Source organism: Lissotriton vulgaris, chromosome 8 (assembly GCF_964263255.1).
Source record: "Lissotriton vulgaris chromosome 8, aLisVul1.2, whole genome shotgun sequence".
Classification (NCBI taxonomy): Eukaryota; Metazoa; Chordata; class Amphibia; order Caudata; family Salamandridae; genus Lissotriton; species Lissotriton vulgaris.
In genome coordinates, this window is record NC_141696.1 from 1,116,767,960 (window position 1) to 1,116,791,753 (window position 23,794).

Sequence of the window (23,794 nt, forward strand, 5' to 3'; positions counted from 1 at the left end):
AAAGATTCAAATTCTCTAGCATTGGTATTTTTCGTTAGGAGAGTAGAGAACCCTTTACTTCCACCCTGTGGTTCAAGTTTGGATTGTTTAAAATCGGGTTGATGTGCTACTAAACCAACACTGTCAGGTCTGTACTGTACAGGCCTGTACTGTACTGTATTGTATTGTAATTGCATTTGTATAGCGCTTACTACCCTTGACGAGGCATCAAATCGCTTTTTCGGCGAGTAACGCGCTACTCCTCTACTCATAAAGGATTAGTGGAGAAGTAGTATAGTGAAATATGAAAGTAATTTGAGTGGTGGATATGCTAGTCAGTTATTTGGATTGAGAAGTATAGTGGAGGGATAGAAGAGGGAAAAGGTTTGCATTTATATAGCGCTTGCTACCCCTGATAAGGTGTTGAATCTTTTTTTAAAGAGTAGCACGCTACTGTGGAACCCAAACCGGATTAGTGGTAATTAGTATAGGGAAATATGCAATTAATTTGAGTGGTGGACGTGTTAGTCTGTTATTTGGATTGAAAAGGAATAGTGGACGGATAAAAGAGGAAAGGGTCTAGCGTTGTCTTTTGTTTTTGGAGTTAGTATAGGGAAATATGAAATTAATTTCAATGGTGGACATTTTATTCTGTTTTTTGGATTGAAAATGAATAGTGCAGGGATAGAAAAGGGAAAGGTCTAGATGACAGCCAATATGGATTCATCATATAAAATGCTTGTGGACAGGTTTGAAAATATGAATCACTAAGTCGATTTGACACACCAAATACATGCCCCCTTTAAAACCAGTAATTTTTTTTGTTTCCATACTTGAGTTTTTCAAGAACTCCTCTAGATGGTGCCAGCTTCTGTCAGCCATTGAGGAAATGAATAAACCACAGTCTTTTCCTACCCAATGGTTCTCTTAGGTCAACATTAAGAGAACCCTCTCAATGTGGAAGGGTGAGACGGGATCAAAGATTTGGTGGCAGAAGTTGTGTTAAAAGAGAAAAGGAGATTTACTCTGTTTAAGAGGTGGGTGAGAAAGCTTAATGATGTAAATAAAGAAGGGCTTCCAGGAGGGTGAGTGAAGGCAAGTTTGCTGCAATCTAAACAAGCATTGGCATAGCCAATATGTCCTGCCTTTGGGACCTTATAAGTGTTTTTCCAGAGCTATTGGCTTTGTTAATGTGTTTAAGCTATGTTTACGATTACTTTAATGCCTGTTTAGCAGTAAAATATTGCAATAGTTAGTGGTTATAAGGGCTCCTAGAGCTTTGGGCCTCAGTGTCACTACACCTGCTGTACCATCTAAATAAAGCCTCTTTCAACTGCAAAGGAACTGCAATTTGACTGCCCGTTTAGATGTAAAATGTAGCAAAATTAGGTGTTTAGAGGAGATCTGACAACTTTTTGGCCCGGTGCGATTGCACCTGCTGCACCATTCAAATATATATAAAAAGAAGTGTGATTTTTACCCTGTTTACCAGTACAATATTTATTAACCTGAGAAAGATGAAAGGTGGAGATGGTCCACCAAATGTTAAGCTTGCTTTCTGAATGAGGAAGAGGGAGAAAGAGGAAGAGACATGCCATTGAAAGAGAGGTAGAGAAAAACTAGAGTATGCTTCAATAGAGAATTCTAGAATTTGCAATAATTAGTAATAATCAGCAGAGGCAAAATACACCAAAAATAACATTCTGAAGTCTAAACTTGATCTTGACAATCACTGAACTCTTCAACGTTCAGGATCCTTTTCAGGGCCTGTGAATACATGATTGCTGAAAACATATTTTAATCAAGGATGCCCCGCATTTCTACACTCAATGTGGAGAATCTCATTACACGCACAATGATTTAGCACTCACTGTAGGCGCACCTGAGGAATCTCATACCTGCCGCTGAGTGATTGCAGTCTGCAACAGACTGTGTTTAGCAGTCTACGCAGAACTCGTCTGATTTTAGCAAAACGAGAAACGGCTGCTGTGGCGCTGACACAAAGAATGCATGCACTGCTGGCAATGATGTCCTGGTGATATTACATTGATGGGTGTAGACAGGACTTTAGACTGCGCTGGCTTGTATTCAATTTTGTCATTGGTTGTTCAAATTCATTCTTTTGAGCATAATAAAAGTGGCAGCCGAATGATGTGCCACCGCCCCAGTGTAACCTACCTCCTTTGCAACTCAGCTTTAAAGAAAAGCTTCACCGAGGCTTGGTAAAGGTTTGCACAACACGCACAGACAAATAACATACCACAACCGAGCACGCAGTGGAGCGACTGAAAGAAACCAGCACGGCACGAAAGTGAAAGCTGCCACGAGACCGGCAAATGGAAACAAGCGCGGCCACGCTAATTAGAAACAGATTGCCCCTGTGCGCCGCTGCCTGCTCCCGGAAGGTGTATATCGTGGGAGTCAACATTTTGAGAAAAAGGTGGGACATGTTCCAGCTCTAGGCCAATTGCGTGCCTTCTTTTCTGAAAGACAAACGCAAAAAAAGGCCAATACAATTACTGCAAAAGAAAGCCACACACACACGAGTTTCAGAAAAGTGCAGACCGATTCCGAGAGGTCATCTCCTAGAGCAGCGCTTGCACGCTGCGCTAGGCTTGACCTAAATATGGAGAGTGGCATAAGGGAGCAGAAGGTATTTGTTTTGGCACTCAAGAGAGTAGAACAATCTTGGTCATAAACACCCTTGAAAGACAGAAACAGGCAGACTACATAAAAACGCAAGAGGGACAACATTCACAACACAAGCTCTGTTTCAACTTCCTATAAGAAGACAAACATTTAAAAAACCAATATCAAGTATTTACAGATTCAGCATTAAATATAATAAATATAAAAATACACAATATACAAAGTTATGTGTGCATTGATTTTATTATGTATAATGGAAGTAAGAACCGGCTTCCAAGCAAAGACAACAAATAATACACGTGAATAAATTGCATTGAGCAATTCCACACAAATGTCGGCAAAAAATCTACCTGATGTATTCCAGACTGACATCTAACATTACTCCACAGTGATGTAAAGATTACTATCACTGTGCAAGAAACGCTGCAGAAGCACGGGGATTCTGTAGTGGCAGGAAATCTGAAAGATATCATAGTTGAAGAATTGGAGTTGCAGGCTAGTAATTCATTTTGTTTGTCTTAAGAGGACGACTCTTGACAAGCTGTCGACCCAGCACAACTCCGAGAAACTCACCTTGCCCCACCAGTGAATATATTTAATGGTCCTTGAGGTGCTTTAGAGTTAGAGGCATCATGACACCAAACCCAGCATTTTCAAAGTTTCTGAAAAACCGTCGTGGTACAACCCAATTGGCCATGGCATTGATACGGGGTAGTCCGATTTTAAAGCAGGCTAGCATGCAGGACGGTATCTAGTGCTATGTTACATTTACAACACACAATTTTCATCTACTTACTTTTACAATTCTTTTTTTACACCACATATTCCTTTACAATGCTTGCATTTACTTTCTAAATCTGCATTGTAAAAGTAAGTATTTGCAAATGATTTATATAAATTAAGTTTCAAATAAACTTCACACGAGGCTCAACTTCAAGCTTTCAAACGTTCTATTTTAGCAATGTATTGGTCCTTTAAGCCGCGGAACAATAGATGGCTTTGTCTAATTATAGTGAAATTGCTGTTTTCAAACGCAACAACCGATTATTCAAATAGAACGTTGAAATGCTTGACGACCATCATCGTGGGATGTTTATTTGAAACTTCAATATTGACATTTCACCGCTGTCCCGTGACACCACCAGGATTGGCTTGGTTTTGAACAGCACATTTAAAGTAATGTGCGTGCTCTGATGCAGAGCTTGAATGCCCCAGAATTGCTAACCATAACATTAATTACATAAATAAACCTGCACAATGTTTTTTAATGTTATCTAATTTAAAATACATTTGCACTGCAGATGGGTTGTAAATGTATTTAGGTACATGTAAATAACACATTTAAATATATTGCTTTTGCTTTTATTATCATGACTGATAACTATCCTAGATATTATAGGCATTTCCACTTACCCTTCGGATTCAGTACCCCCAAGGATTCAACCAGACAGGCAGACTAGTTCTGGAATCATCTACATCAAACAAGTCCTTAAAATGGCTTCGCTATTTGAGTGGTAGAATGAAGGATGAAATTAGTTCCTTTCTCCATAGTCATTAATCTGTAGAGTCCGAGGACTGAGCCCACACACCCCTTGTTCCATCACCTTTTCGCTTATATTCACTTATAATAATACCACCATTGGCATATAGATGGCTGCCCACTATATGTGTGAATTACAAGCACCAAAAACTCTTCCAACATCAAAAAGCACTGTCTAGTAGGAGCCTGCCTCAACCTCATCTCATCTTATCTCTGTTCTTCTCCTGCACAGTAAACTGCTCAGCCCTATGAGGCACAAAATCAGACATATTTATTATTTAATTTACTTCCCTAACCAAAGTCTGGAGACTTAGTTACTGCCTTGAATAATTTTCCTGTCACTCACTATGCCAGCTCAGACTTGTATTGCATTACCTCCTGGTTCATTCTTGCTGTGGACTAAGGATCGGGTAATTCCTGTGGAAACAAGCTTAAAGGTACACTAAGTGAATGGTCTAAACCTAGGCCTCCTGGACATATCCTTTTCCAAACAGCAGAAGATCCAAAACTCCACATCCAAACTCTTGCCCGGAGATCGACTCTACCAGTCCATTAAAACTACAATATAGACACTGTTCTGGGTCACAGTAGGTGATAGGATACCATTTAAAGTGCTTTATGTGGTGCACACAACCTTTTGTGGAACCAGGCTCTTCTGCCGGATAGCAGCAGGATGGCTCCGTGAGATAAGTGCCCCCTGATGACCTCTTCTGTGTTCTGCAGGCCACAAGATTGAATCCTGGCAAGGCCACCTCGGCTTTCCATCCTTGATAAATTGGGTAGCAATACTACCTGTTATTTATAGCACTTAGAAATAGCAAACATGTATTATTGTTAATGAAAAACCAAGTTCTAGAACTAGGTAACCCAAGCACCAAAATACGAATAGACACAAAAACTTCAACTCTGGTCCAGTAATAACCCCAGGCTAAATGTCCCCACCTTTTATGGCAAGCAAAGGCTACAAGTTCCTCGCCAACCGCAGTAAATCTTTGGAATGCTCTTTGAGACCATAAACAAAACAGGAAGCATATATGCATTCAGCATTTGTGTGGAAACGCATCTTTTCCAACCAGGCAGTTGTCTGACAATTTATTGAGTTTGCTTGTACAGAGAATCAAATTTGGTCACAGTGTGTGCTTTAAATTTTTTCATACAATCAATGTGTGTTTAATTTTACATATTTCTGTAAATTTACTACAGGAAACGAGATATCAGCTTCTTCAGTTGCGCCCAACTCAACGAGCTTCATGGATTGGCTATGCCATTGCATATCATTTATTGGAAGATTATGATATGGCCTTGAAATTACTGGAAGAATTTAGAAAAACACAGCAGGTAGGATATTTTTTACAAAAGCTAAACATTTTTAAGTGCATTCCTTACTTGCTTATGTAACGTACATTGATTCTGATGTCCATAGTTCACAAAATTTGTATCCAGTGGTTCACTCATTAAGAACTTTTAGCTTTGCTTATAAGAGATCTAGAACTTTGTTGTGATGCCTTTTTAATAATGCCTACAGACAGCTAAACTGTCTGTTGACAAAAGACCTATTGTGGACCATATCCAAAAGTTACACTAGGCTTGGTGTCAGCCCATTGCTTACCATTGGTTGCTTTCAGGTCACTCTCCTTTGTTTACTTATTATTCTATGACTTTCGTTCCACTTCTTGTGTTTGTCCCTCTCTTGGAGCATAGCTTCCCAGGTCAACCTTTACCCATTCACTGTTCACATTCAGGGAACTACTTTTTATTTTTCATTCAGCACTCCATCAGTGTGCATGTGACATCTTGCTCTGTCTCTTGTGTTCTGCCTCCTCCCTTCGAAAGCATTCATCCCGCGCTCTGTTCCCCCCCCCCCCACCCCTCCCAGCCTTTCTGTGAAAAGTCAGCAACAGGTATATTGTTTCCAGGTTAAACTAAGAGCGTACTTTACGGTTTGTTTTTTCATTTATTGCATTCCACATATTCCATGGCACACAAACATTTTTATGGTGCTGGAGGAGGGGATGGCTGCTGCACTCAGTTGGTGTTTGAGGTTAGTTTATGTGCATTTGTATAGTACACAACTTGAGCAGCAGGGTATCTGGTGCTGAAACTGGAGCTGTATGAGCTAGGTGAAGAGATAAGGTGGTCGTGCCTTCTATGTCAGAGCCCCTTCCTCAGTTTCCTCTGGAATTAAAAAACGGAGGAAGCGGCTCTGATGTTCAGGAGCGGGTCTTTGCAGGCTTTAGGAGTGACGTAGAAGGCACGACATCCGTATCTGGTTCTGGGTATGCGGGCGGGGGTGGGGATGGGCGAGTAGAAGTCCGGCTGATCGGGGGTGTTTGGTAGGTTTGTGGAAGTTATACGGCTGTTGAGGTATGTGGGGCCAGTGTTGTGTAAGACTTTTTGTGTGAAGTTTGAAAAGTAGCTTTTTTGTGAATTTTGAAACAGTGACGATCTGTGAGGGTGAGTCTACCTGCTTGAGTTTTTTTATAGCGTGGAGTCTTCCGCTAAGTTGAACGTTGTTTCCATCCTAGAGTGCACTGCTGTAGTTCAGCTTGCTGGTGATGGTTCTGCGAGTGTTGGTGGGGAGCCATTTGAAGGTCTTTTTGAGCATCTTGACTGTGTGAAAGCAGGAGTGAGAGACCGAGCTCACTTGGCTAGTCATGGTGAGTTGGTTGTTGATTGCTATTACAACGTTCTTTGTCGAAAGAGGTGTTGGTCAGAGTTTGGCAGGCCACCAGCAGCAGGACCAATGATAAGAATGTGCATTTAAAATGACTGAAAATGAGCTGTCTTCCCTTGGAGGTCGATACAACTACTCCCAGGGTTATTGCAGACAACCAAATGACTGCAGATTTGTTTCAGTTCAGAGTCGTGTGAAAAGTAAATTAGGCCTTGGCAAGTTTTCTTTGAAATTCTGATATTTCCCCTTTTTGAATAATTCTGTTTAGTTTCCCGAGTGATAAGTATTTGAAAATTAAACTGTGACACTTAAAGAATGACCATATTGAAATCCATTTTCCTTTTTGCAATACCTTAAGATTTGTTTGCTGTTTTTTTCCAGTGTTGTGAAATGTTTTTTATTTTACTGTTTTTTCTAAACATTGCTTTACAAGCAAGTTCTAGCCAAGCCAGTTGTGTGGCACTCTCAATACAAACGGGAGACCTACTAGCTTTCCCAATGCTTATTTAAACGTATACTCTGGACATCTGAAAAGCCTGTTCTTTTTTTTTCTGCCTTGCCAAAACAAGTTCTCAGCAAATCCTTATTTATTAAGTTATTAATCAGTGGTTGTTCATGTGATTATACAAGTGAAGACTGTCCCTAACCTTAAATCGCCCACTGCACCCTAATTTGTTTTACCACATGTTTTGATTTTAAACTGTGTGGTATGATACCTATTTCAAGGCATAACTGCTGTTTATTAACGGAAATGAAGAGTTCTCCCAGTTAATTTTAGGTCCAGAGGGGGGAGACAAAGACAAACTAGGCATAAAGGGTACCTCTAGAAGGACCTATATTGCTTTTACAAGGAATATATCCTAAAAACATTCACATTAGAGGGATGCTAAAGAGGGAAGCCAAAACTTCAGAATATTATCAAAACATTTTTATTTATTTTTTTCGTATATTTTAGTTTATAGATATTTGCGCATCTGTACATTTCATTTTGTCGCATAGCATCATTGACATAAGTTCATCAACATTCATTATACAGTTTATATAATTAAATAAAGTGCAAATTAAGAAAGAGAATAAGGAAGTGCCCCTAACAATCTAGTATATTGCTAACATACATACACTCTCACATACCAGTCATACCTCTACAGTAGTTTAAAAAATACCTAACAACATAGAAACAAAATTAAGCACAATAGGACAATAACCTGAAGGTGTACTTGGTAGTTTACAGTTGGAACCTAGATTTAACAGTTCTGCCAGGTAATCATTGGTCGGTGTGTCGTTGACCAATCTATATCCAGATTTTTATGGATGTACGGCCGACGTACGTTTCGGTGATGGAATCACCTTCCTCAGGGCCAAAGAAAAACAAGAAATAACAGACTAACATATATACATGATCTATACATAAGTTAAAAGGAACTGGGCATTGCAATGTTTTTTCTTTTTCTGTTTTGGATTCACATGGATACACATTGATTGGACATATGTAAGAAAGCGACAGTGGGTACTCCCTCTAACTGCTGCTAGTAGAACCAATTCTGTGCTGCAAAAAGTGCCTTATGTGAAAAGATCCACAGGTTGATAGCAGATAGTTGTTCCAGTAGATGATTATAAAGATAAGGCGCTTGTATGTGGTTGTGATATGTCATCTAATAATTCTGGACATAAGACATAGTAATTCCCGATGTCTGAAATTTTGATGTGGGGCAGCCTCTACATCTTCCTAGGCGAGGGCTGTCGCCGTAGCATGGGGTTCCTGGGTCTGTCCGAACCCCGACAGACCCACAGACAGACCCAGGAACCCCATGCTACGGCTATGCGACAAAATGAAATGTACAGATGCACAAATATCTATAAACTAAAATATACGAAAAAAATAAATAAAAATATGTTTTGATAATATTCTGAAGTTTTGGCTTCCCTCTTTAGCATCCTTCAGCAGGACCCTGATGTGATTACCGCTGTACAGGCCTCAACCTCTGAGTTTTTTGTGTTGAACTCCGACTCAACAACCCCAGATGTTGTCTGGGACGCCTATAAAGCTTGGCTCAGAGGGAAACTCCATGGAGCCATCTGTTATAAGAACAAGATCGAAGCCATGGTATTAAAGGGTATTGAAGAGAGGATAGGTGGCCTGGAGAGAGATAGGGATGGGGCTAGTAATGGGGACCAGGAACAACTTACTCAAATCTTGGGAAAGTTAGAAGAGGCAAGATCAGAATATAGAGGGAAACTAGAAGCTAAATGTAGAGCACAGTGGGAAATTGGTAAGATGCAGAATTATGAGTATGGAGAGAGGGCCGGTGCTTTATTAGCATGGAAAGCTAGAGCCGACCGAGCCAGGAATGACATAAAAGAACTTAAAATAAACGCCGGCGGGGAAATCTCAAATAAGATAGATGACATACAGACATGTCTTCTCTCCATGTTCTCAGATCTGTATAGGGAAGATCTGACTCCCCGATCAGGTGTGATTCAGTCATTTATCAGAAACAAACAACTTCCAGTTCTCACAGAAGAAAGTAAAAACAACTTAGATGCTCCCTTTACATCAGAGGAGATCATAGCTCAGATAAATAAATCTAAGAATAAAAAGGCTGCAGGATCAGACGCGCTCCCGAGTGAAATATATAAACATCTTAAAGAGGAGCTCCTCAAACCCTTGGAAAACACCTTTAACTCAATTTATGGTCTGGATGGAAAGGTCCCTAATACTTGGAAAGAAGCAATAATAGTTCTGATATTGAAACCGGGTAAGGACCCAAAAAAGGCAGACTCTTACCGCCCAATCTCCCTGCTGAACGCCGATTATAAGATCTTTATGGGCATTTTAGCAGGGAGATTGGCCAAACTGATACCTGGGTTAATACATCCAGATCAGAAAGGGTTTGTCGCAGGTAGACATATACAGGAACAAGCACAGCTTCTTATAGGCAACATTGACTTGGCTATCAAGAAGACAGAACCCTTGGCCGTTATCGCAGTCGATGCGGCCAAGGCGTTCGATAGAGTCTGCTGGGCATACCTATGGGAGGTCCTGAGGGCTATGGGTTTTGGTCCTATTTTTATTCAGACCCTGCAGAATTGTTATCAGGGTGCTTCTGCCCGAATATTCTTGAACGGGTTCCTCACCGCGAGTTTTAAAATTCAGAGAGGAACGAGGCAAGGGTGTCCGATTTCACCCCTTTTGTTTAATTTATATATGGAGCCGTTGGCACAGACGATTAGATTGGATGAGTCAATCTATCCATTCAGATCAGAACATTATAGCTCAAAAATAGCTCTGTACGCTGACGATCTGGTTCTGTATACAAGCGACCCGGATACAGCTATTATAAGGGTGGAAGAGCGTATGCGCGAGTTTGGAGCAATTTCTGGGTTTCTTGTAAATAAAACCAAGACGGAGGTGATGTGTTGGAATTTGGAGTGGACAGGGACAGAAAGTGAAGAGATGAGATACTTGGGGATCTATGTAGTGAAGGAAATTGAAAAGATCCCTGAGTTAAATTTAAAGAGGGTGGTAAAGGAAATCGACAGCTTATTCAGTAGATGGAAAAATCTACCTCTGACTATATATGGAAAAACCAACTTAGTAAAGATGGTCATCCTTCCTAAATTGTCATACCTCTTTTCTTCAATTCCTTTGACATTTTCAAGTAAAAGCCTGAGTAAAGTAAAGAGTAAGATCAACAGTTTCATTTGGGGCAATAAAGGGGTTCGACTAGCGTGGAAAAAACTTAGACGTAGATTAAAAAAAGGAGGGCTGGCGCTTCCAGACGTAAAACTATATGCAGATGCGTTCCAGTTTAAAAGCATACGAATGCTGTTAGTTAAGCCAGGGGAATCAGCTTGGGGGAGGCTATTAGGTGAAATGGTGCGGGTAGAAGGGGGAGGCAACGGAGAAGCATTTCTGTATAAATTTGGATCCCCTAGGTTCTTCAAGAGGGTACGTCTGAAGGTTCTAAGGACAGCTTTGGAGACTTGGTGTAGGCTCAGGCATAGATGGGGCATTGGATACTATTCTGATTATGCCCCTATATGGGACGGCCCAGGGACCCCGGGTTGCTTGCAGGATGGCTTGGCACTGCCGATAAAGAGGGCCGGCGTCAAAATCTGGTCTGAGTTGTTGGACAGTGGGGGGATACTCCCCTGGGATTATCTGAGAGCTAAGATTGGCACCGGGTTCTCAAGATTTAAATACATACAGTTAACATCATGGTATGAGGCGGAAAAGCGGGAGATAAGCGGAAACTGGGAGATTGAAGACTTGTTGCAAGAGACAAGCCCACTGAATAAGGAAATATCTATTTGGTATAACAGTCTGCTAGATGCCGAAGACCATAAGACCCCCGCTTCTGCAGCAGTGTGGACAGGATCCCCACTTGGACCACCAGCAGACCTTTTGTATGAACCCTCACTGAAGACCCTGTACAGATCAGTTAAACCTGCCTGCCTAAAGAAAAATCCCTTTTTTGTTATTAATAGACTCTATTACACCCCGGCAAAAATTGCAAAGTTTGCTCCTTTTCCCGTTCCTAAATGCCCTAGATGCGCAGAACCCTTAGCAAATGACTTACATATTTTCTATGAGTGCCCAGCACTCACAAGATACTGGGCTGAGGTAGGGGACAACTTACTGGGCATATTTAATACCAACATTGAGATCAATATACAACTGGTATTTTTTGGAGATGATGGTCAACTCAGCCAGAACCTCTCGCAGAAAGATAGGGGCCTATTACTGAATTTGATACTGCTGGCAAGAAGGGAAGTGTGTAAGAGGTGGAAGGATGCCCTACCCCCGCAAAGGGAGGAATGGCTTAAAGCTGCATTTGCTATGGCGCGACTAGAGTACGATGGAGCGGAAGATAAAATCTTGAATATCTGGCACCCCTTGGTGAGCTGGGGCAAGGACTTAAGATTATTGTAACATCATTGGTCCTATGATTACACCAGGGTCCCATACAAAACAATGGGACTGGTCGGATGACCCAAGCGAGTGCGGTAAGCCGTAGGGGCGACCAGTAACGAAGGCGGCTTCATAAGACCCGCAGAGGCTTGTCAGGTGAGATGAGGACCAAAAAAAAAAAAAAAAAAAAAGAAAGGCCACTGGACTACCACACATATACATTTATATGCACCAAACACTGGTCAGTAACATTTCCTGAAAAATATCATCAATAAATTCAGAGGGGCAGTAAATGTGGTTATCCTGGGAAGAGACTTCAATTTTGCATGAGACTTACATGAAACTGACAACCTTCAAAGGTCTTAAGAATCTGTTAGCCGAGTGGAGACTGGAAGATGCATAATCTACACTACATCTAGACGTTAAAGATTTTGCATATTTCTTTTGAGTACCGATAACCTACTTTCTCATTGACTTTTTCTTCATGTTGCAAACTATAATAATCAGATTAATGTTGGCAGGCATATTAGATATTTTAGTATCTGTTCATGGGTATGTTGTGGTGTCTTGGGATCGTAGACCACAGGTTCAATCGTTAAGCCTCAGATGAATACTCCCGCACTTAATCAGGGACTGAGTTAGAAGAAAGAGCTCAGAAAACATTCATTTTCATTCTTTATTTCGATCGATTAGATCATAAAAGATTACAACCAAAATTAAAAAACACAATTAATTTTAACAAATCCATTGAGCATGAATTAAAAGACAGTGCAGTTTTCATCCTAATATACAGATTCAGGCTGTTACTATAGTTTGCCTATCACAAATCGAAAGTTAGATTTAAAAGATCATAAATTAATTGCATTATATTTCAATTAAAAGTCAGCAAAACATAAAATTGTTGTAAAACTTATACCGAATCTGTATCAAAATTCATGCAACGAGTACGTATGTGCCACATCGCAGTCGGGGGTGATACGTCCGTTTTTAAAATTCTGTAAGCAGGCAAGTAATGCCTAAACCCTAAGCTTTTAAGAAGGGGAACAAGCCAATACTTTCTGGGTTTCTAGTAGGCCTTGCAGAAAAATAGGACATGCAAATCATTTTCCTGTTGGTGTGGGCATGCTGGACAGTGCTCTGGAGTAGGGGGCTGAGACCAGGTACTGCCGTACCTCCACTGTAAAAATAATTTTCTTGTCGGGTCAGGGCTAATTGTATCAAGGACAAGTTCCCGGTGATATGAATCTTTGGATTGAATAAATAAGTGTGTTAGGGACCCCGGGCGTTGATTCTGTATTAAAGATGTTATTTTAGAGTCATAATAGTCTTTTGATAAAGATTTGCGTGAAACCTTGCTACAAGCATTTGCTGGATCTAACCACAGTTCAGGCCTTCCCAGGCTCTCACATGTCTTTTTTATGTATTTTAGCCAGGAAATGTTCGTTATGTTTGGTAAGGATAAAATCTCTTGCAACTCCATCCTGTAGCTTATGAGCTCTGGGGTACTCCAGATTAGTCGCCAGAAGGTTAGTGGTTTTAACCCCAATTCTTCCTCAATTGTTCTTAGGCCCAGATCTAATCTGAGCCGGAAGAGTTGGGTGCTTGGTGGTAAGGCTACCATCTGCCTGATAAATTTATTCTCAGTGGTTGTCAGGTTTTGGGCGGGTATGTGCCCCCAGAACTACACCCCCCCCGTGTGTGACTGCCCCCCGTGCCTGCATTTTATAAATTTGGAGCACTGGGCCTAGGGGTTTGTAAGTTGATCTGTTTGCCATCCTGGCGATACCACCCGTTAACTGCGCTAATTTGATATTAGCCTTTGTCCGATGTGTATCCCAGGTCAGATTTTGATTGATGGTCACCCCTAGGTACTCAAATGTGTGGACCCTCTCTAGTCTCAGTGTGCCTATGGTGGGATTGGGACGTGTAGAAGGTGGAGGGCTGAGAATCATATATTTAGTTTTCAGGGCATTGATCTCCAGTCCCCGCTCAACACAAAAGGTTATGAACCCATCAAAGACCCGTTGTATTCCCATTGGGGATTTTGACAGCAGCAGAGTGTCATCCGCAAACATGATAGTGGTCACCCTGCTGCCGTTGAGCTTTGGGGCATCAATGTCGGCTATCCTAGTCAGGTGGTCGATTACCCCATTAACTAAGAGGCAGAACAGGGTGGGTGCAACCCTGTCTCACCCCCCTGTCAACGGGGAATCTTCCTGAGAGCATCCCATTTCTACCACACCTGACCCGTGCATAGTTTTCTTGGTGCAATCTTGTCAAGATATTCAGGATGTCAGAGGGAATACCCATCTCCGCCAACACTGACCACAGTCTGGATCTTGGAACCAAATCGAAGGCGGAACGCAGGTCTACAAAGACCGTATATAAACTGCCTCCCTCGATTATAGCAGTTTTTCAAAACAAAAGATTCAGTCGGAAAATCTGGGCTGTTGTTGAAATCTTTCTTCGGAAACCTGCCTGGTAGGGGCTAAGAATGGAGAACTCCTCGATCCAGTTTTGGAGGCGATCTAATATCAGCCTGCCGAATAGTGTTTGGGACACATCGATAAGGCTGATGGGCCTTTATTTGGCTGGAAGCAGAGGCGATCCATTCTTAAATATAGGGACAATCTCTGCTCCCAGCCAAGTACAGAGCACCTCCATGCCCCTCAAAACGGCGTTAAAAATTGTTAGCAGGTAGGGAGCCCATATATCCGGTTCTTGTTTAAATATGCCGCCCGGGAGCCCATCTAGGCCAGGCGCCTTTCCTGAAGCCAGCCCTGGAATGGCCGCCCGTACCTCCACCTCTGTAAAAAGATCCCCCTCTAGCAGTGTACCCGTAATTGGCAATACTTTGGTTGGGGCCCTATCTCCATCCGTGTACAAGGTCTGGAAATGGTCTTGCCAGACCTTGGCTGAGATATTAGGCTCAGTGGCGGGAGATAGTTCCTCAGACCCTGTACTCACTAGTCGCCAAAACTTCCGGGAGTCCCTAACAGCTAGTGTACTAGTCAAATTCTCTCATTTATCGTAGTCCCATTCCGCCTTGGCGTGGGTGATCAGCCGCTTATAATCCCTTCTCCTTTCCTGTATAAGAGATCTGTTTTTGCCTTCCCTAATGGTAGACAGTAGGTCAGATTTAGCCTTTCGGCATGCCGCATTATACCAGGTAGGGCAATGTGGCCTCCCTCCCCCTGACTTTCCCATAGAGAAAAGAACTTCTGCCATAGACTTGTTAAGGTCCTCATGTGCCGACCAGAGTTTTGTGTGCGCATCGCCGGTATTAGGTTGCTCCATTAATGCGCACACCTTTTCAAGTATGGGAATGACACAGGCATATAGCCCTGAAACCTTCTCTGGGTTAGCGGCTAGCTTTTCCCACCTCACTCTCCGTCTATTATTAACCAGGGACATCCCCATAGCAGGCACGTCTGCGCCAGCCCCGTTTACATTATCAATGCCAGGGAAGGAGTATTCTAGTTCTAACGCATTGTGGTCGCTATCCTCCCTGTATATCATACTGAAGTCCTCAATGTGCGACTAGGAAGACAGTTGAATTAAAATATAATCCAATCTTGACTCCCTTCCCACTCTGTTGAATGTACATTTAGGGGGAATGTCAGACTTCATACGTCCATTACAGGCCCTGATGCCATGTTTGAGGGTTAGAGTGGTGATCTGTACTGCAAGAGGTGTCCAAGCTCTGGGGGGGGGGGGGCGCCGTGGGAGGAACTAGGGGGGGCGGGCGGGGATTGGGGGGCGGGGCGCCGTGGGAGGAACTAGCCACAACGCATCCTCCTCCAGTGGTATCCCATCGGATAATCCTGCGAGAGGCTCGAAATGGCAGTTCAGATCGCCTGCAACCAGGAATGGAATTCCCTGGGGGACATCACTAAGGAAGGCTGAGAGTTCCTCTATGGTACTCGATTTCCGGGTTAAATTTACCGGCCTGGAATACACAATTACCAGTGCCAATTTACTGGCATTTGGCCATTCTAGAATGACACATTGAATGTCATCCGAAGCTGTAGGATGGGATGTGGCCTTACAACCTAGGTGTGTAGCCACCCAAATCGCAAGGCTGCCCCTTGCCCCCCATCTCGCAAGAGTAGAGAATACCGCAAAACCTGAACAGGTGTGTTCCTCTCGTGCCCAGGTTTCTTGGAACAAACAAATGTCTTTACAGCCTACAAATGTGCTCCACTCTGGGCAGTCTAGCTTATTTCCCACACCAGCCAGGTTCCAAGAGAGTATCTTTAAAGGATGCGGTCTGGAATTGGAAATGGAGCTTGAAGCAATCCTCTTGTCATATGGACTAACCGGGGATGTTATGGTTTGGGCCGAATCCCCTCGATTGCCTGGCAGTTCCCCATAAGTGGGCAACATCCCCAGGAGGGGGTGTTGGCCTTCCTGGTCATGGTGTTGTTCAGCGCAGGGCATCATCCCTAAAGTTCGGTCAGAATGATTGATGGATGGGATGATGTTTCCCTCCTGGCCACCCCTAGTTTGCTGTTGGCCCACCCCCGCCACGTCTGAAAGTGTCAATCAATCATATCCAGGCAGCTAAAGCTGTTATATGTAGTAAAGTAGGTGGGCTGCCTGGGTATGTAGCGGTGGAAATTTCCTCCCTCCCTGCCTCCCCACCCACCCCCTCACCTAGGGACTGATTCCCATCCCTCCTCATTGCATGCATACTTCAGGGTTGGATAGGAAAAGGATAGAGGTAAGGATTGGATAGATGTCCCCTGGTCACGATGAGGCCAACCACAAATATGAGAGACAGTCCTGGGATCCCTAAAGTTGATCACGGCACAGTCCCCATTAATTGATTTCCTTGAGTTGCCAACCCAGGGGACTCTTCTCACCATAAGAACCTCGCTCGCTATTCCTTGGGGGAGAGGTCGATTTAGGGTAAGCCAGTTGACCACCTTATTCTTGAGAGAGGTGGTCGATTCTATGGTCTCCGGTTTTAATTCCGGTATACCGGCTAGAAAAACTACATATGGTCTCGCCTCTGGGGGGAGAGTCAGAGGCCTGGATTTTTGTGTCGTGACCGGTAGTCCTTGATTGGCTATGGTGTTGGACCGTAGGTGAGTCGATTTGGGAGCTCCTTCAGTGGGCTGGGGATTTAAAGGATGGGTGGAGGTCGGCTCAAGTTGTGGAGTTTTTGGAAGCTGTCTAGGATCCTTCGTTGGGGGAACTAGTGTACCCCTCTTATTCTTGGGTTCAGCCCCGCCCCTATTGACTTTGTTATCAACTTTAAGGGCATCTGCTAGGCGCACCGTTGACTTTTCTATGGTCGTTAGCCTAGCCTCCATCTTTATTAAGCAGGCTTCTAGAGGGCTAAGGAGAGACCTCAGGAGAGAGGCAATGTTAGCAATAGTAATGTCGCCTCCTTCAGTCGGCTAGAATTGTGATTCGCCTGCTCCGTTACCCGGAGAGGTGAGTTGACTCGAGATGTTGTTGTAGATTTCTCGAGTGGTGTAAGCGCAGATTTGCTATTTTCTACGGAGTCGGCCCCCAGTAAAGGATTATGCTTGACAACTTTTGCTTTACGACCGCCTGCGTGTTGAGTCACTCTTTTAATTTTCGGTATTGCCCCTTGCCTAACTCCCTGCTTTAAGCGACTGGCTCTAGGATTAGGACTTAGTGTTAACAGCAAGGGGAGGGGAACTAGATTGTATGTGGAGCTCTGGTGGGGTTGGTAGGTGGGGTAGTTCATTAAAAGAGATCGCAGTATCTACGTCAGACGTAACCGCTACCCCACTGTTCCCAATATCTCCTGTACCAATCGGCACGCGATCAAGTTCTTTCTCAGGAGTTCTTGCTTGTGCTATGGTTCCCATAGAAGATCTTCTTACCTATTCGATTTCCTGGGATATACGCCGTTCCAATACTGTTATTTCATCAATCAGGAGAACGCCCGCTTTAACAAAATATTTGTCCAACGTGCCAGTAGGCACTCCACGGCCCAGCGCACTTTTGCTCCTTGTTTCTCTTGTGGACATTGTCCTTTCGCTGTAAGTAGAAGTCTAGCTTGGCCGTGCAGGAGAGGACCCAAGGGGGATGGCCCGGTCCGGTCTCGACCGTTCTCGAATGGCCTCAAACGGCCCACCCTTTGCCCGGGCTTCGCCCCGTGCTCCGTACCGCGGGAAAAGGGCGTACTTAAATATGGGGAGCAGGGGGCGGGAAGAGACACCAGCTGCACTGAGTTGTTTAATGCGCGATGCTCGCTGGGTCTCGCAGTCCCAGCAGACGGTGTAGTTCTGCCCCAAATCGGCGTTTAACGCTCTCCCCAGAGTCCGTGGCAAAAAGGATTAGGCTCCGTATCAGGAACGTCCAGGGTCCCAATGAAGTTCGAATGACCCAGGAACGGCTTGCGAGCGGCAACATTGAAAATTCTTTGAGACTAATAAAGGGTGTGTAGGCATGTTAGCAACTAGGTGTGATGCTAGGATGGCTATGTTGAGGATGCAATGAGTTTACTGGGAATGAGATGCACACCTTGTAATCCAATTTCAACCAAGTTAATCTTTTCAAACATTTGTAGCATGCAAAATTTCTCTGTGCTTCGTCTCGTTGAGCTACAACCATACTAAATCACTATGGAACCGGTTTAGGTTCCACAAAGATGCACAGCCATGTCGTAGCTTGAATCCAATCAATTAAATTAATCTAATTTCTTTTACTTTTTTCGCTTTGCACCATTCATTTTTATCCTTTTTAGGTCTCGGCTAGCGTAGGCTGCACATGCGCAGTCTCGCTTGCGAGATTTTATGTTTTTGGATAGCTTTCACTACAAGACTTTAAGCCCCGCCCCTCTTTTCCATTGGCTGGCGTCACTGTTTAGGCTAAACGTTGGGCAGCCATTGGAAAAGAGCTTCCGTAACGTACACTTTTCTCTGTTAGAGCCTTTTCACTTGGACAGACTTCCCTGACTCCCTTCTGGTGCAAAAGCTTTGTGGGGGTGAAACAGATGGCCCAATACAGATAAAAAACCTTTGCAGCCAAAGGAAAGCAGGCCAAGGCCGTCCAAGTGGGTCGGTAGAAAAGTGTACATCGTAGCGAGCGCTTGTTTTATGCAGCACAGGAAGAAGTCAGCCGCGTGCTCACAACACATATCGCCATAGGTTTGAGGTGCGTATGTGTGTATCTGCCCGCTGTATCCCAAGGATGCACATATATGAAAAATGAAATAAAATGAAAAATTCCACTTATATAGCGCATAACCACCCGGAGGCCTCGCAGCGCTGTATATATGTGTACGTGTACCTGACACTCGGTTGCAGTCAGTGACTGCAGCTGGGAACGTCTGTTCTTTAAGGACAAAAAGCTGCACCCCCATTCATTCTTCAAATGAAAGGAGCCCGACGCGGCTGTGCCAGATTAAGTGATTCATTCCTGCTGGAGCGTTAAGACACACGTGTTTGCGGAGCGTGTCTTGTAGAGTGCCGACGCTTCAATGCGTGCATTCATTTCATGAGAAGACGTGTGGGTGCCGCTCAGGATATGACTAAAAACAAAGCCGCTTTTTGGTATTGGTGTGAGCGCCACGGTCCCCCGTGATCCTCCCCGCAGACCAGCTCAACTTCGGCTCTGCATCTTATCAGCGAGCGGTAAGTTTTTGGGAGGTTCGCTGTGCGCCATGTACAATTCACCACCCCCATCATCTGCGTCCAGGGGCTGCAAGTGCATACAGAAGGTAGGTAGGGGTTGATGGTGGTCTATGACAGAACCTATTAATGTGCATATGCCAGATCTGTGTGTGCCATAAACAAAACCTGCGATTTTGGGACTAAGCCCATATTGTTTTGCGATGAATACCTTGTCTATTTACGAAGCTCAAAAAGATGGCGGGCGTTGGGACCAAACCTCTTATTTAAAAACATTAGAAGTGATCGAACCTGGCAGTTAAAAGTGGGACAAGCTCTCTTAAAGATTATCGGTTGACTTGGTGGTAAACAAATTTTAAATGAGGTCAAAGTAGATCTCCGTGAGCGTCAAGGGAAGAAAAGCCCACGACAGCACTACTGAATTAAGCTTCTGGTATCCTGTAGGGAGGAGCCTGTGAGATTTGTTAGCTAGTGATAGTTTCATTGGGAGCCTGTGCTTTCTTTCCCCCCGCATCCTCAGTCCTGTGAACTACTCCAGTGCAGATAAACAACCGTTACTGACCCACAGTGATGGGGCCAGGACAGAAGGCGGCACAGCAGTGTCTTCATCCAAGAAGGTGATAGTCCATGGCAGTAAACCATGTGCTTCAACGAGAGGGGTCGCTCAAAATCGGATATGTTGAGTCAGAAATTCAGACTTGCCTGGGCAAATCCAAGGTGTCAGAAACAAGGGGGAGGGACTGGAGCTACATCAAGCAGCACACACAGGGGTGGGTGGGCTCAGGACAGGTGCATAACAATGTGGTGGTGGGAAGGGGCGCCTCCCACACCCCAGAATAACAGCAGGGTGCGAAGGACTGCGTGTCTAACCAACCACTGTTCGATACCAAAAAACATCCCCATCCCTCACCGGTGTTGTGTAACCCTGTTCTCCTTCCCAGTTTCTGTGCGCCTGGAGTTGCTGCAAAGTGTGTAAAAGACTTTCATTGTGCCTTGATTCAGTACTTTCTGATTAACACATTAGGCAGATTTGGGTGGGGTGGGGAAAACCTATTCACGTCGTACCCCGCGCTCCTGATAGCACTCAACCATGAGCAATGACTATTTAAGGCCGTAGCAGGTACTTCTCAATATATTTGCGACCGCTGATTCTACGTACTTACATTGGAAAGAAGCGTGGGCGGTTTTCATTAATTTTTGGGAGTTACAGCAGCTTTCCAATTTTCCCGTTCAGTTGTCCGTGTTGTATAAAACCACCCACCCGGCTCCTTAATTCTTAAGAAACGTTGCTTTCCACACTGTGCCTAGTTGGAAGTATGAGCGTGGAACACATGCTGCCCAGAAAAAAAAGTAGTCATGGACCTGAATGTGTCAAAAATCGCACAGGACCACTTTATTTTGTTTTTATTATATAGAGCAAAGGGTGATGTAGCGCATTCGTTTTTTTTTATGCAGAGAACAGTAATATTCAGTAGGCGGCTGAGTTACACTATAACCACAGTGTAAAGTCACAAAATGGGAATGTTCAGCTCGAACGGAATGGGGACGAGATGTCAGAGTGATCGTTCAAGAGCATGGGGGGAGGATGTGGCATAACAACCAGAGCTGCCGACTTTGGAACTGGAGAATCTGGTTCGAGTCTCGGCGTCTGCTCAACAACCTGGGCAAATCACTGATTATTTTTTGACTACTTTTTGAGACTTTTTGTCTTCCCCCGCTTGTCTCCTGGTACAAGTAGGGATGCCCGGCTTTTTCTTGTGGGTCATGTCGCCGTAACATGTCGGTGGCGGAACACCACGATGTGTGCCTCTAATGCGTGGAGACCGATCATGACTGTTGAGCCATGGCCTGAAGGCCTTGCGGGAGAGACACCGGAAGTTGCAGGAGGTCCCGCACTCCTCTCACCGCCGCTTCGGATCTAGGGGCTGTTCGTGGGACCGGAGCCGTGGCTCTTCAGACTCTTAGTCTTCGCCTTCAGATTCTGGGAAGCGACACCATAAAAAGAAGTTGAAGAAGTGTGTTCGCTCTCAGACGTCCCCCCGTCGCTCCTGGGAGGTGGACAAGGGGGACAGGGGCTCCACCCCTGATGTTCCTCTGGAGCGCCTTCGGGCCCGTCGGTCCCGTGTCAAGATCCTGTTGGCCTGGCGGCTCCGCCACCGGCGCCACAGGATCCTGCGCCGTCGGCTCCGGTGCAGCACTCTGACTCCGAACCTGGCGCTGCCCTTACCTCCGGCCCTGGCGCCGCACTTGGCTCCGCCACAGGCGCCGCACTGGGTGCAGTTTATCTCACCCCTTCCCTGGTTCTCGGATGATTTCATTCCAGCCTGGAATCTGCATTGGGATACGGCTCCGGCTCGGCCCCGACCGGAGCCGTTTTGGGCGCCGTTCCCAACGCCGCTTGCCCCCTCTCCGGCTCCGGCCCTGCCGCCGCAGCCGTCTCCCTCTACTCCGGGGCCGGACGAAGACTGGGACTGCTCCGAGGACCCCCTTGCCCGGCAATGTGGCTCCGAGCAGGATGGGTGGACGACCTTCGAGATACGGGCGAGCTTGATGTCTTTTCTGACCCAGGGTTTGCCTCTCCTCCGCCTACTATGGAGGAGGGCGCATCCTATTCCATGGTGCTGCTGCGGAGGCTCTCCATCTGGACCTTCCTTACGGTGGCCCTTAAGACCAACCTCTTGACGGAGGTGCTCCAGACGGCATCTACGTCTCTGCTCTCTTTCAATGAGGCTCTCACTGAAGTCCTCTTGGGCACTTGGTTGCGATCGGCCTCGGGGGCGCTAGTGGATAAAAACGTTGCCAGGCGTCATCGCCCGGCGCCTGGTGACCCGGCCTTCTTGACCACTCACCCCACGCCTTAGTGGCTGGTCATTCAGGCCTCGACTTCGCAGAGTGCCTTTTCCACGGCTCCGCCAGATAAGGACTCTAAAAGGCTAGACCAATTCGACAAGAGGTTATTCTCCTCAGCCAGCTTGTGGTTGTGGTCAGTTAACACCGCCTGCTTATGGGGCCGTTACTCCCACGCAGTGTGGGGTTCGGTAGCTGCGGTCTTGCCTCAGTGTTCTAAGGAGGTCCAGGCTGTCCTTTCCCAAGCGATTGCGGAAGGCAAGGATGCGGCGAAGTTTGCCATCAGGTGTGGTTTGGACACCACTGATTTGTTGGGCAGGGCAATTTCCACGACTGTGGAATTGAGGCGCCACGCCTGGGTGCGTTCCACTGGGTTCTCACCCGATGTCCAGAGCTCTTTCATAGACATGCCCTTTGATGGCTCCCGCCTCTTTGGCGATAAGGCCGACAATGCCCTGGAGCCTTTTAAAGACTCTCAGGCCACAGCAAAGTCTTTGGGTCTTTCCACAAAGAACCTTGCCCCACCTGGGTTTCGTTCCTTTCGTGGCCAGGGCAGGGTCTCCCAGGCACACTCTTCCAGCAAGCCTGTGCAAAACCAGCCTCAGCGCAGCTGTGGATTCCGCAGGGGCTGGTAACCAGTATGTGGGTCAGTCCATTTCCACCCCCGCTGCTTCTGCCTCTAAGCCTTCCTAATCCAAGCGTCAGGGAGCACCCCACGCCGGTGGGTGGCAGAATTCGCCACCACCTCCACCACTGGCGCGAAATTGCATCGGACAAGTGGGTGTGGCAGATTATCGGCCATGGTTATGCACTACCCTTTCTGTCCTCCCCTCCGGCCAAGCCGCCTCTGCACCACTTCATGTCGGATCATTTGACTCTTCTCCGTCAGGAAGTCTCGGCCCTCCTGGCCAAGGGGGCCATCGAGCGCGTTCTTGGGCCAGAAATAGGACGTGGTTGTTATTCCCACTGGTCCCCAAGAAGGATAAGGGGGGCCTGCGCCTCATCTTGGACCTCCGGGACGTCAATCGCTTCCTCCGGAAGGAGAAGTTGAAGATGCTGACTCTTGCTCAGGCCCTGGCTGCCCTGAACCCCGAAGACTGGATGGTGGTGTTGGACTTGCAGGACGCATATTTTCACATCCCCGTCCTGCCGGCGGTTCACGGTAGGCCAGGAGCATTTTCAGTTTGCCGAGCTCCCCTTTGGCCTTACCAGTACCCCTCGGGTGTTCACGAAGGTGATGGCGGTGGTCGCTGCGCAGGTTAGGGGTGTAAGTCTTCCCCTACTACGACGACTGGCTGTTGAAGGCGGGCTCGCCCCAGGCAGTCGTCACCCACCTCCAGACTTCAGCCGACCTCTTGCATTTGCTGGGGTTCTCCATCAATGTGCTGAAGTTGCACCAGAGTCCCTCTCAGCAGCTCCCCTTTATCGGAGCGGTTCTGGATTCGACGCTGTTTCGAGTTTATCCTCCCGAGCAGCGGGTCTGGGATATTCAGGCACTGATTCCGCTCTTTCAGCCTCTATCCTGGGTTTCTGTCAGGCTGACCCTCCGGCTTCTGGGCCTGATGGCCTCCTGTATCCTG

At 45.6% G+C, this 23,794-nt stretch overlaps 1 protein-coding gene across 1 annotated transcript in view; it reads left to right on the forward strand.

The window, feature by feature from the left end:
- Positions 1 to 23,794, forward strand: part of NAA16 (N-alpha-acetyltransferase 16, NatA auxiliary subunit) — a 772,708-nt gene that overhangs the window by 148,818 nt on the left and 600,096 nt on the right. Inside the window, exon 5 of the mRNA XM_086934938.1 lies at positions 5,372 to 5,506. Coding sequence (XP_086791064.1) covers positions 5,372 to 5,506 — 135 coding nt within the window. The remainder of the gene's footprint in view (positions 1 to 5,371; positions 5,507 to 23,794) is intronic.